The sequence below is a fragment of the Dromaius novaehollandiae genome, chromosome 2, assembly GCF_036370855.1.
Source record: "Dromaius novaehollandiae isolate bDroNov1 chromosome 2, bDroNov1.hap1, whole genome shotgun sequence".
NCBI classification, from domain to species: Eukaryota; Metazoa; Chordata; class Aves; order Casuariiformes; family Dromaiidae; genus Dromaius; species Dromaius novaehollandiae.
Window position 1 is genome coordinate 27,150,086 of NC_088099.1, and position 15,076 is coordinate 27,165,161.

The 15,076-nt window shown below is 38.4% G+C and overlaps 1 protein-coding gene across 3 annotated transcripts in view; it reads right to left on the reverse strand.

The window, feature by feature from the left end:
* CALCR (calcitonin receptor) overlaps positions 1-15,076 on the reverse strand; it is a 175,946-nt gene that overhangs the window by 62,802 nt on the left and 98,068 nt on the right. For all 3 annotated transcript variants that reach the window (XM_064506080.1, XM_026098786.2, XM_026098785.2), the window contains 2 exons: positions 11,625-11,778; positions 7,464-7,574 (listed from right to left, as the gene is read on the reverse strand). In XM_064506080.1, coding sequence (XP_064362150.1) covers positions 7,464-7,574; positions 11,625-11,778 — 265 coding nt within the window. The remainder of the gene's footprint in view (positions 1-7,463; positions 7,575-11,624; positions 11,779-15,076) is intronic.

Genomic DNA, 15,076 nt, shown 5'->3' on the forward strand with positions numbered 1-15,076 from the left:
CAATACTTTTACAGAGCCAATTGCCATTTGAACATAAGCCTTTTTTTCTGTTCCAGATGTGCACTTATTTTTCTTAAACAACTCTGAAGATCCTATTAATTTGGGAGATTCATATTCCCTCTTTACACCCTAATTAAGAAAAGCTATTGATCATACTGGCAAGGTGAAGTTTGTATAAGCTGTGCTACCTTCCTCTGACTAGAAATAAACTTAATACAGTACCATTGCAAAAAAAGAACAATTCAGTCATTCAGAAAATAGCATGCTGTTGAAATCAGTGTGACTTTCAAGTCATTTTAGGGGGAGGGGACTTGTTGAAAATCAATACGTGCATCAACAACGGGAGGAACAGTACATGTTATCTCAGCCTTCCATCACTTCAGCTTGGAGATAATCTTAGACCGCCTGTGCAGCAATGTTCCCCTTGTACTCTTTGCCAGATACTATCTAAAGCTGGAAAAAGTTTTCAGTCACAGATGAAGATTAATGGTTACTCTACCATGGGACACAGTGTACAAACATTGTACCTACTACCCTATGTATGTACTGTGCAATGTACATGGCTTTTGTTAATATGCTATAGAGCATAATGCTGATATCATCTATCATCTCTGTACTTTAATGGCTAGGTAGTCTTTCTGCCTCAGTTTAATACAGCCTCTGTAAATCAGAGGTAATTCTGTTGCCTCATACTTTTTCTTGAATCCAGACAGACATAGCTGAGCCTAGTTTGGAAGCTGCTTGTGTTGCCACAGCCCACTGATTTCTTACTGTGATGTTATCACAATATGGGATCTGTGATGTTATCACAATACGGGATTGTGATAGACTTGCTAACCATGATGTATAACTTTTTAAACATTTTCTTCATAAGATGCTAGTTAATTTGATAAATGGCACTGCCTAAACTTTATAGATGAAGGACAACTTTTCTTGTTACTGTTCTCCGTTCTTGAAAGATTATAAATAGAGTCACTCTTGGGTACCCAGGTCTCTTCTACCAGGGGTAACCCTGAGATGTGATGGGTTTAGTCAGTAGAACTGGCTTTTGGAGAAGTTTACAGAAAAAGCTGTAGTAAGCTCTGAAGAAATACACAAATGTGTAAGGATGGGTAAGACAACATTATCAAGGCAAAATGGAAGTATATGCTCTAACATTATTAAAATATTACGTGAACACTAATCTTCTAGGTTGTGACTATGCCCTATCAGCTTGGATCACTTGGGTATCACATTATTCAGTGGGTACGAATTGTGATGTTGGGTGGGATTCCTCTCACCTGACTTTAGGTACCTTAAATTGCACATTTACTCAAAGGTAGTTGTGCAGGCTCTCCATAGTTCTTTCAAATAACAGACACTTCAGGAGCTATCTGGGCACCAGATGAGAAAAATCACACCCACAGCGGTAGTTTCTTGGAATTACTAAAATGTCTGAAAAGATTAACCAGTAGTAATAGTTTTGCATGGGGTTTGAGCTACCAATAGTACTTTTATGAATCATATTTTCATACAAAACTACTCAGTCATTTATATATAACAAATATCTTACCCCAATAAGTATGAAACAAACATGACACTTCTATCAATCAGTTTTTTTACAATTAGAACAACTCTATGGCTAGCAGATGCTAAAAGAGTCAACATCTTTTTTTTATTGTTGAGTTATGTGTTGGTAGTTAACAGAAGTTTTTCTCCATTGCAGTGCATGCTCAGCACATACCAGACATTGGATTGTTTACCATTCTTTGGATAGATCTGAATAGTACTTAGTTTTGCAGATGAGGAATTGGAATTGATGATACTTCTGTAGCACATCTGATTTACTTATATCCTCAGTAAAATATTCTAGAAGAAATTATTTCAAAAACAAAAGAAAATCTGATATAACACAATGGAGCCCCTAGAAAGCTTCAACTTCAGGGTCCTGTAACTGAAGATTGATATTATCAAAATACCGCAGTCAGCAGAACTGGAATCTGTATAATAGAGTCATGTTGTGCACTGTGGGGATAAGAAATGATGTTTAAAATGTAGCTGTCAAGCTTGCTAAGAAGCAGGATAGAAACGCACAGAAGGGGAAGCAGAGAAAGAAGCAGCTGGACAAAGAATCCAGCTGAAGAAACAGATTTGTTTTATTTATCACTGTCTAAATGATATCACTTCAAGACAGTAAAATAGGACCTGCAGAAATTCAGAGCTGAAGGCTTTTTAGCAGAGCAGACAAAAACCGATTTTGTGGCAGGAAGAGAAGGGCTCTCCATGCCACAGTCCTTACTGCTAGCAGGTCCCTGTGGCTCCGGGGCACCTGAGGCTGCTTGCTCCTGCCTCCCGCCCAGCTGCAAGCACAGACCTGTCGCCGTGCCAAGGCATAGTGCGGGTGGGAAGGAGCGCGGGATGGACTGGGCACACGGGAGGGGGCTCACTAGCTGGGGGACTGCAGTCAGGATGCTGCCTAAAGTAGGAGATCCCTGTGAAAGCAGCCTTCCTGCCTGCCCTGAGCTGGGATGTGGGATGGAGCTGGCACCCAGAAGGTCTCTCTCTTTCTGGTTTGTGTAAGGTCATGATTTCTCATCTGCAATTACTGTGCCCATCAGTTTGGTATCTTAGTCAGCTTTATGCATTTTGCCAGCTGAGGAAAGGACCTGTCTGTGCCTGTCACATCCAGTCCCTTGTAGCCACAAGCCATTGGTGTCCTAGCTGCTATGTCCAGAAGGATCCACAAGAACTACTCAGCGTGTTCCCCCTCTCTTGCATGGGACATTTATCCTTCTCTGAAGATATTTTTTACAGAAGACAAAAGGCTTCAGAGACTGCAAAATGGCACAAGAAGGGAGTGGCAGTGAACAAAAATACTGCCTGTGCCTTTGCCTCTCTGCTGCACTCTGAGGGTGCTTCTCAGATCCCAGTGAAAGTAGGAAGTGAACCACGATCCATGCTCCAGAGTGATGGGACCTCATTCCCTCCAGTCAGTGTCAGAGCAATAAGGTAAGGCTCTACTTCCATGATTTTCAGTCATGAGAGATAACAAGATATTAATCCTCCTCTGATGTAATTGGTTATAGATATATATACAGATCTTTTTTTGAATTGTCATTGTAAAAACTTTGCTCTTGGAGCCATGTGGAGAGTTATGAGCAATTAGTTTGTAATATGAAATCAAAGACATAAGTAAACCCAGCTAAGCAGAGAAGTGAATGGAGCCTTGGTAAAAGTGGCCTTGGATCATTGGGTCAGCCAGCTGCCCGTGAGCCAGCCAGGCTTGCTCTGCGTTGGGTGGTTATTGCTCTTAACCATGTGCTTTGCGAAATGAGGAAAGGGACTGAAAATGAAGTGAAAAGGTGTGACTATCATAATGGACTTCGTACATTGGGCGGTATTGCTATATGCGATTGGGCCAAATTCATCCCAACCATGAGCAGAGAGCTGGGACAGTGAAGTGGGTAATATGACATTCCCCTACCATCAAGCAAACTGCCTGTGCATTGCACGGGGCAATGATCTGCACCTCATAATGCCCCCAGTAAATCTATCTTGGTGGAAAGCCATTACATCCACAATATATTTTAATTCTGTTTTGTTAGCAAGAATATTACCAGAATGAGTTATGTACTATATTCCTATCAAATGCAATTCCTATCGATTTCAGCATGACTGAGAATCATTCCAAGGAATTACACCAAAGATTAACTTGGATAAAATATGAATATAAAATATAATTCAAGGGAAACTGTATATAATGTCTGAATATGGGAGTATAAAACCCATCCCTACCTAGAGATTCACAGACAGGGATGGATGAGACAGTGAAGTTCCTGCTGTCACTGGAGTTAACCCAGTAGGTCTCAGTATGTTCTCCCAAAACATTGATTTGTTTTTATGCATTATCACATTGCGCATGATGGTCATTGTGAGAAAGAGACTGCTACAAAAGGTAACAGTTGTCCCAGCTTGTGGGGAGGAGGGGTTCTGTATGTCTGTTTGCCTTAAAATACTAATTTCCTTTCACGGAATAGATCTGCATCAGGTGGGAAGAGAAGGGTAAGAAGCCCTAGCTAATTAAACAGAGTAGATTATTACAGTGGTCCTTTCCTGTTTCATAACCCAGATTTCTATCTAGTATGAACTAATGAAATAGGTGGAATTACATCAGGTTGAGTTGGTTGTGAAGTTGTGAGGCAGAAAATGGACTGAGCACTGAGCACTCTGGAGCTCTCTTTCTCTCTCATTTTGCTTCTGAGCCATTTTTGCCAGAATATGATTTCACCTTGTTTACTTTCTAACACACTGTAACAGTTTCCTCCAGAATATGATTTCATCTTATTTACTTTCTAACATACTGTAAGAATTTCCTCTTGGCATTGATACTGAATGTTACTGGGATTTTGGATATGGAGGTCTGTTATATAACATTCACAGGTGCAGATGGCTAGGAGGATCAGACTTTATGTTGCATGATATTGTTTCACTTTTCCAGTTACGAATGAAGTAAGCATGAAAGCGCAAAAAGAAAGCTTGATAATGATTTTTTTCTAGGACTCAAAGTTATACATGGCCCCAAGCAAAAGCAGCTTAGATATCAGTGGTCTGATATACAGTATACCAGTTCTGCAGATAGTGCATCCCAAAGCAACACAGTATGAAATGTTTTTGAAGTCCATAGAGTTACTTGCATGTCTAAAATACACGATGAGGTGGTTTGATATTGTGGAGCCTTAGTGAGAAGGAAATCTGACAGGCACTGCAGTTTATATCTTGTGAAACCATTGTTCTTTAGGATTAAATTTCTGTTTCTCAGAGGAAAATCTAGCTGTATTTTGCTTAACAAGCATAAGTTACCAAAGAAAGTAATGACCTGTGATACAAAATGTGACAGACTTTTTGCAGGATGGTTGAACCTGTGCTTTTGGTCACCTCTAAGTGGCAGTCACTTCCATTAGCAGTTGAAAGATTTCTAGTCACCACATGATTTTGTCTTCCTCCTACTTTATGAAGTCCCGATGTGACAATCGAGCACCTGTAAGGCAAAGGCCGACTACCCGCTGTTTTTATGCAGTAGCTGTAATACGTGCTGGGGTACTTAATAGATACTCTAGGAAAGTGACTCTGGCTGAAGCAGGAGCTGCTGAGCTGCCATCATGTCACGGAAACAGTGTCAATTGACTCAGATGCAGGAGAGAGGCAGACAGAGGTGCTGACAAAGGAGCAGAGAGATGTGTCGGGGGGGAAATGCAGACACTACAGGATTTGTCAGTATGTCAATATGACAAATGCAGATATTGTTCCTAAACAGGACAGCAGCAAAAATAGTAAGAAATTACCAGAGGTTTTTTTTTTTTTTCCCCCTGCTGCTCTGTACATATAACAGGAATAAAAAAATATATATATATAAAATACACAAGCTTTAAAAAATGGGAGAAAGAATAACAATAGTACCTACACAGTGAGGGCCAGATTCTGCAGCACACGTGTAAGTACCTAAAGGAGCCATTTGCAATCAGCTGGGTGAGTCACAGGCCTCAACATTAATAAGCATTAATAGGAAGAGTGAGGTGCTTCTCTAGAAGAGCGTTGTTGTAATGGAGAGATTGGCTCAGAACAAGGCTTTGGAGACAAGAGGGTGGGTAGAAGAGCTAGTAACAGGTGTCCTGAGAGCTAGGGGTGGAGACCTGTTCTATAATCACCCTCCTTCATTGTGTGCTGATGATCTAGAAGCTGTGGAGAGACTTCTGGGACTTCAGAGCTGCCCAATACCTCCTTGTGCTACTAGCTAAATGGCATATGGAATATACATAAAGCAGGACTGTTAGCTCCACTTTTTTTTTTTTTTTTTTTTTTTTTTTTTTTTTAATGAAAGCTGTGGAAGTGGGGAGGGTGGACAACTGGTAGGAAATTGTCCTATTCATTAAAGGGGTTGTTGCCACCTAGAATTGCTTGTTTTGAGACGATGTGGGGATGACATCATGAAAGAAATGGAGGAAGTAAATTGAAATGGAAGGTGTAGACTCCATCCAAGAGGCATCTCTGCCAGGAATGTAGGAAAAGACCTTTATAATTTCAGGGTCCAGAGCCTTGAACGCTCTCCTGAACGTAGAGGGGTCTCAGCTCCCATCAGGGTGCACCAGGGATTAGCATGTGTGGCTGACCTTGCGGCAAGACCCTGCAACTCCCTTTTGAAACTACAGTACTCTATAGAAGAGAGTTCAAGATTGAGTGTGTCAGAAATTAAACAAGGACACAAAAGACAAGAATTTGTGATTCAGTGCTCATGAAGTATGCCAAAAATGTTAGTTACTGTAAGAACTGTGCTGTAGGTTTCAGGATATTCCCATACGAGCATATTCCCACGCAGCCTTGCTCACTCGCTTTCTGGGACAATGAATCCTTTCCTGTCCAGTGCCCATTTTCAGTGAAAAGGAGGAGGTTCCTTCATCCAAGTGAAGATGGGGATTTGAATTCCTGCAAACTGGGACTGATACTGAAGTGTCCCACCTGCTGGCTGAATTCTCTAACCATGGCTAGCTTGGTTTTTAAAGATCAGAAAAATTGACAAATCTGGCTGCTACTACAAACGGCATCCAACTAAATACATACTGGGTCTGATCCAACATGGAAACTCTGTTTCTAAACAGGCAAAAAACTCACCAAAACCAATAGTTTAACTATTGGACTGGATAATTAAGACAATAATTTACAGCTATGCAGTAGTCTATTTACTTTCCAATTAGGCACATAAATTTTGTTTTAACCTTGTTGAAAATGTTGAGATTTATATATCCCCCACAATAATTTTTATCTGCAGAAGCAGTACGTCCTGCATTTGGAACACACAACTATATCTTTCATCTGATAATATGCTTTGTGGTGTTTTAACTGTATCTAATATTTCCTCATGCCTATTCATCAGCATTTCTGTCCTTAATTTTTCCTTTCATTTTCCCTTTTAAATGTTCTTGATTTACTACTTTTAGTCTAAAAGTATATCTGCAAGTATCTGCATGAAGAATTCAATGAACAACAGAAACTCTGTGGCTGAAAGAACATTATTTCTGCTTGCTTTCTTCCATAAAACTGCATTTTCCAATAAAAATAGAAGAGAGAAAATGCTGGTATATATTTCATGCATAGAATAATATTTTCAGAATTTTCTCTTCATTAGAAAAGTTTAGAATTAAGTTTTAAAAAACATTTTGATATTGGTACTAAACAGTCAATATTTTCATAAAATAGATTCCAGAAATCCATGTGTAAAATTTATATAAAAATAAATACATCTAAAATGTTTTTAAAATTAAAATATATAAATTATGCAACCCAATGACTGTATATGTTTTCATTTCAGACAAACTCTCTGAGATTTCACAATGTCACAAAAATGCCTTTAGAAACATGCTTCCATTTAATGGCATGAATGTTCTGAAAGCTTCCTTTGAAAGATAATATGATGAAAAGTAATACTCTACCAGTTGGATCAAAGTCTGGAAAATAATCTGGACAATTCTGAGCAGTGATTCTTCCAGCAGGTGTGTCATCCCAGCACAACCATCCATCCCAGGTTCGGTTACAGAACAGACCTAGAGGAATGCAAGAGGAATTCAGTAGTTAATTTAACAAATAGTCACTTTGAACACATACTGTTCTACTCTCCCAAGGAATAGTGGCATCTGCAGATAATAAAAGTGTTTTCTTTTTGCAATAAAAAAAGCTTGTTATTACTACACCTTGCATGACCTTCAGATGCTACAGGGTACTCATGGTTGCTGACATGTCATCAGTGGTGTTAATTTTACTGGAAAGTAATGTTTTAAAGCCAGTTGAATTGAACTTTGAACGTAGGTCTGATCCTACAGATTCCTGGTCCTGATTTCCATACCTTTTTAGTCCTAAGCACATGCACTAGTGGTAAAGGGGGTCTCAGTTGCCTGAATCCTTACAGACATCCACACTTCATTTCACCTTCTGCTGTTCAGCAGGTTTGAAGACCAAGTCTTTGAAATGCAAAGTTAGGAAGAGCTTGCAGGGCTATCCCAGGTAAAGGCAACATTTGCAGAGACTGGTCCCTGTAAGTTTGTTGCATTGCCCAACACTAAAGATTAGCGTGTGTCTTTAAAGCCGTAGCTTGTGACACCAAGCCCGCAGGTGGGCTGTGATATCCTGTAGATCCAGTGAAGTGAGGCCTAAGATCGAAAGATGTTTCCAGCTGTCTGCAACAGGCTAACTCTGCCCTCTGAGGTTGCCTGGGGAAGGCACGTAAACCCTGTCCTCGTCATGCCCCTTCAGGGAAGGTAGCACTGTCCAGGCTATGTCCCCTGCTAGCATTGTTCCCAGCCCCCAAAAAGATGAAGAGGAAGAGAGGAAAAATCCTTGATTTTGTTTTGCCCTGCTATGCTAGAAATACATCATATAGCTCATTCTTGATTCCCATTACAGAGAAGTTACATACTGCTTAACTGAAATTGTATGATAAGACTGTTAGACTGTTTGCTGTAACAGTTTCCTCACTCATTGCAGATTCAGTCAAGTAGCACATTAAAAAAATTGTACTTCATTATTTCCCATTTAAAATCAGTTTATACTGGAGAAAAGATATTTATCATGACTGTCAGGTCAAAGGGAAATACAGGGAGAAAACACATCTTGCATTTTATGCTCTGGTCCCATGGGAGTTTTAGAAGTGCTGTTATGATCATGTAAGCTGTTTTTGAAAGACTCATAAGGAAGTTAGGCTCTAAATAGCCATTGAAAGTTAATAAAACGTAGGCAGCTAATTGCTCCTGGTGCCTTTAAAATTATCTTCAGATAAGTGGTCTTCTTTAAGCTTTCTTTAAGAGACAATATTTACAACAGATTTGGAAAGCTGTAAAAAGATGCCTGTTATTTTAAGTCAAAAGAGCTTTGGATTAAAAATCGAAAGCATAAAACATTCTAAATTAATGTTTTTCCTGGCTAGTTTATAGCAAAAAAATATTTTTGTGAGGGCTTTTTCCTCATCAGCTAAAGATTTTATGAACATATATTTTCCCATTGTCAAGTTAAATGTGCTAATGCTATTTGCTCACTTCATTAACAAACCATGATATCAGCGGTTTGTTATCTTTCTTTCAGGCATTCGCATGTTCTGCTCTGGCTTTGAGATATAGTTGAAAGACTTTTAGGGATTATTTTGTAATATCAAAGGAAAAGACTAGTAGAAAATAGATGCAACTTGAGCACTGTATCTGAGAGATACTGTAGAGTGAGCTTGTTAGGAATTTCTGGCTTTTGTTTTAAATCCTTTGCTTTGCCACATAAGGAAAAAAATTCATTGGTGTTGATCTATACATTGCAGAATGTGTCTTTCAACGCAGATAAATGGATATAGATTTGTATAATTTGAACTGGTGCAGGAAATAAGCCAGTGTAAGCAACAAAACAGAAAAGGAAGAGGAACAGAATACTCGTGTGCAAGTGGCTGAAAAGATTACAATTTTGGATGGATGGGGAGGGAGGAAATGCAGCACTATCCCAGAGGGATGGTCAGGTGTCAATCAATTCTACCTTGAAATGGGCAAGACAAATGTGTACACATGGTCTGTTACTTCAGCCCTGCTGACACGTGGCCACTTGTTATGCTGCCACAACTCCTCTGGGTTACACCAGCTCTTTGGCTTTTGAGTGTGAGACTGTGCAGTTCCCTGCAGTTCATACTCATCTACTTTGGGCCCTAGGATTACGATGGATGTGCCAGTATAGAAATTGGATACTTTAGGGGCTGTGGAGGTCCCAGAAAAAAATGTGGACACACCTGGGCAGGTTCTCTCAAAGCAGTACCAGTCTTCCTGAGCTTTCCTGGAAGCCTCAGTTAGAGAGAAACTCCGCAACTGTTTGTACTGGAACCGTGTAATTAGTATATCCCTTCAAGCAGTATGTCAGGCTCTTCTCCTCAGCAGCTGTCCCACAGTTGTCCTTTGCATCAGGAGAACTTCTGATGAAGAGAATCTTCTCTTTCAAATTTGCAGGCAAGACATTTAGACCCTTGTTCAGTTCCCACATTTTAGGAGGTATAAATGTTGAAGGGTGGACAACGATTTAGTTGTGACTTATAGAAACTACCGTGAAGAGATTACTTCAGTAGTGTTGGCATCATTCCCTAATCACCAATTATCTTCATTCTGAGATATAAATTAATTAACAGCATGTTGCTATGAACATAACAGTCCCCAATGGCATCACTTAAATCTAGCTGCTAATCAAAGGAATGCAAGAATTGCTGTGCTGTGTCAGGTTGCTGCTGATCTACAATAGCTCTTCTCCTGTGACAACACCTCCTTTGAGAAAACTACCAGGAATTCATTCTAATGAGAATTAGTTCACACAGGGCAAAAGCTTCAGCAACTAATCACATGATCAAGGGGCAAAAGAAAGGGGAATCCAGTGGAGCTATCCATGGATGCAAAAATTATGTACTTACAGAGCTGGAGACTGAAAGAGTAATCTGAGCAGACAGTAACTTTTTTTCTTATCAAGCCCAGCAGCTAAAGGCTTGCTTATATCTGAAACATGAAGATTTTTATCCCATAACACTATTTAAATACCTGTGGGTTTTTCCCATTATTGGCCTGAATGAAAACCCATTTAAAGCAATGAGAATCTCTCTATTCATTCCAAAACATCAAACCCTGAGCATCTTAACATCTAATCATTCTTTTAGTCTTATAGAAATTGGTAAAATCTTTGTGGTAATGAGTTATAGAAAAGTCTTTGTTCTCATATTATGAAAAAAACCCCACATTTTATCCATCCCATTCATTATGCTGTGTACCCTTATCATCTGTCTTTAATATATCTTCTCTTTAAACTGTTACCTCAGTCTTTCTGTTCTTTGCTTGCATAAATTCCCACAACACCTCCAATATTTTTTCTCTAGTTCCTCATGACTTTGTCCATATTTTCTGTGAGAAACAGTGACCAGAACAGAACACTCAGTCCCAGCTAGGAATGCTTCTTGATTTATACCGTGCCATTGTAACATCACCGTTATTTACCATTTCCCTTCTTATTAATCTTAATATGTGCCTCATATTCAGTAAAGATATGTCCTCAGTGGTTTATAAACTTCTTTTTACTAGTGTTATCATTGAATGTGGAATACATAGACCATCTGTGATAGTACAGAGCACAGACAGGTATCAGTCAATACACAAATGACAGCAAAATGAAATGATGAGGGTAGCAAATAAAATGACACTTATGTTCAAGAGACCATTCATCACAATCAGGTCTTTGTGTGAGCTTAGCAAAAGGTACTGAACTGACAGTTCTGGAAAATCATATTCTCTAAGCAAGAGCAATGGATACTCAAGCTGCAAAACACTGAGCCAAAAATGTACTTCATCTACGCTATGGAGGTATTATCTGCAGGGGGAGGAAGGAAAAGCTGCTCATTGCCTGTGCTCATTTTAGGCTTTTTCTTTCTGTGGCAAATAAGAGGACGCTAACTTAGTGTGAATTTGACTACTGTTTACTGGAAGGAAGTGGCAGACCTAGGAAGACCATGTATTAATATACAGAAGAAAATGTTTCTTTATAGTAATAAATATAAGCAAACATGGCAATATACCAAACAGATCTTTTTCACTTTTTACCTTTTTTCCTATATGGAGGAGCTCTGTTCATCCTCTCATAGCACTTGAACTGCGAATCTATTATCTTCTGTCGTATGACTGAATTTTCAGTTACAACAGGCTCTAATGTAGGATCAGTGTAATTTACAGTAGAAGTAAGACTTGGAACCATTCTCTGTACAGAAATGAAAAACTGTTAGTACAAGTGAATAAAGCAGTAGGATAAACAAAGTGAGGAACAGAAATCTCTATTATGCATTATCAAGCACATCCGTTTATCATTATGATAGGCCTTTTACTTCTTGCAGTGGAAATGCTCAATTTTTACTAGTTTACCTCACTATAAACTCAGGATTTTAACCAATCCCTTTTTAAATCTTCAAAATCTTTTCATCTGGCATAATGGTCTTCAAAAAGTTTTGTAGGTATCTCACCAAAGTTACACCCATCTATTTCTTCCTACTGGTACTGATTTCTCTTTAGATTACCCAGACAAAATACCTCAGTGACACAGCCTAGAAACTATATGACAGTTTCATATTTTATGTCACCTGCTTTGAGCTCCTTCAACTGTTAAGGTAATAGAAACATAAGGCAAAGAGTTTAAACCTCTCTGTCTGACCTTAGCTCTTAGGTAATTATCTAAGCAAAGGGTTCCTAAATTTGAGTGTCTGAATGAAAAAGTCCCCTTCAATCAACTGGTATGTTCTGACCTTTTCCACTCTGAACTCCCTGCAGGGCATACAGAAGGATCGTTGCCTCTGGTAGGCAAAATCTCGGGTAGAGAGGTCAGTTAGAGGAGAGTTGACCTTTTTCCATTCCTAGATGCTTGCTTTGCATCTCTATCGCACAGCCCAGGTCTATGATCTCGGGAAGTTTTAGTTCAATTCTGTTCTGCCTTAATCCTGTATCAGGACACTTCTCCACATGAGCATGATATGAAAGGATTAGTCCCTCTGCTTCCACAACCAAAAGCAAAGCTGCTGTGGCACTTTTCCTGCCTGATCCGCTACTTTTTTTCCTGCAAAGCTGTACTAAAGCCATCACAAACACATACAGAGTCATCTGTAGGCTGCTTCAAAACATGAGACTCACATAAGCACACGTCTGATGCTCTTGGGGATCTTTCTTATTCAAAGCCTGCATTTCCCTAGACATCAGTCATGTAAACAGACTTATTAACATTATTATTTTTGCAATATTGTCTCAGTATGAAAGGACAGGTTTAGGATTTCTAGAAGTATACTTCAGGTTATACTGGTCACCTTCAGAGCACATTCAAATTTGTGAAATGTATATTGGCACCAAATATGAGTACACAGTTCTTCAAGCAAGCATTTGTTCAAACTGAAAACATGACAGGTTTCAAAGCATAAACATCATTTTATTTCTCAAATTGGTGCTTTTCCTTTGCTTTATCCCATCCCACAAGTAATTCCATTAATACATTACTTTCTTTTCTATTAGTACAACTAATACACCTTGGTAAAATACATAATAAAGACAATATGGTTGACTTAGGTAAAATAAAGTAATTACTTTATCATTATACTTTATCACAATAATTACTACAACGTTATACTTTATCATTATATATACTTAATCATATATTTATTATGATATATATACGATACATATATGATATATATATCATATATATTCTGTGCCAAATCATCACAGTTTAATCTTTTTATACTTCTAAATTTAACTGATGTTTTCTGGAAGCTAATCTAATCTAATCTCTTCTGATACTGACGTTTTCATTTTCACCTGTATGCTATATGAAGACCATGGAGGATAGTGAAGGCAGTTTAGTTCATAGCGCTTAAATAATTACTTGATATAAAATGGGAGGAATAAGAAGCAATATACTTTCTAGTAGGTACAGTGTTATATATATATATAACTGTATATTACTGTATATATCTATGTAACTATATATAACTATATATAATTATGTACATGTATATGTATATATATATTACTACATAAAACTATATCCATAACTTGGACAGAGAAGTTATTGGGGTAATTTCATTTGGCTACTCAAGTGAAAAATCAAGCATCTAGAAAGCCAGAAGAATTCAACAGAAGCAAAACCAAGCGTATCTGGGATCCACGATTTATGAAAAGATGAAAGAAAATGGCTGGAGTCCATAAAGATCATTTAAAGGCCAAATGAGCAATGTCCCATATCTAACAAGTGGTGTAGGAAAGTGTAGATGAGTTTCATAGGATGCCCTTTAGAGGACCCCAGGCAGGTTATCCACCCTGAGTCTGTCTCAACCCTTCATGTCCATGTACCTCCACGGGCTTCAGTGCTTCCCTGAAACGATCCACTGATATTTCATGCTTAAATTTCTCCATACTTATTTTGAATAATACCTGTTTCAGGTTCTTTGGATTCAAGAATGGAATAACAGTATAATCTGAGAAAGCTAGGGCTTCTGTGGGATTGCCTCCGTCATTCTGGGTGATTCTGGGAAGATATCTGTGTTTTGAAAGCACAACCATCTGATTACTCTGGGAAAACTTCACCAAGTTTCTTTCCCCTGAAATGATGCTTTTATTTGATTTTTGTTTTCTTCTAGGAAGGAGTTAACTTGTTCTTCAGATATGTCTGACCAAAAAAAGTCAATTCACATTGATGAAGAGACCAGAAAGGTCAGGCGCTCTGCTCATAAATACTGTTGCAGTTTCATTTGCTCTATCCGTACAGAGTAAAGCACAACGCACATATGAAATAACTGACAAATTATAGATATACAGATAGAAAGTGTAAGTACTTTTAAAGTTTTTCAGAATATCCTTCCCTTTTTCTGGTTTTTGGATCCTCTTTTATAAAGAATTTTTTTAAAATGACAGTGCATTCCCACAAGACTGCACAGTATAGAAGCTTATTGTAAACTGACATCAAAAGTAACAAATGCCAGCAGAAAAGAAATGGTCTAATTATATCTTTTAACTGGTGAGGATGTAACAGTTTGTTACTGGGGATAATAATTCTTTAGGATGTGATATAATTCAGAGAGTGAAGACACCTTACTCCTAAAAGCCAGTTCCATGACTTGCTATATGTAAGAGACTAATCTAATTCCTGAAGAAGTTGTCTCTCACTGGGTATGGATCAAGAAGAATATTTTAATATTTGGCGGCAGAAGGTTTATGTGGTGGTGGATGGGATAAGTATTTTGTATTGTGCACAAAATTATTTAAAGTACTCAACCATGTAATGAAGATGATAAGAAATTATGAAGGCCATAATTTCTATGGTCTCCAAGGAAGGCAATGCTGGCCTTATTGAAACTGCTAGCAAAATTTCTGTTGCCCATGTTTCAGTCAGGAATTCATTCAGAGAGATAAAAAGACAGAGGAGACTGTGTCACCAAAGCTCTTTAGAAATTACTTCACCAGTGGAAATTACCTAACAGCCTACAATAAATATAAAGCATGTTTGGATAAAGACTAGAATA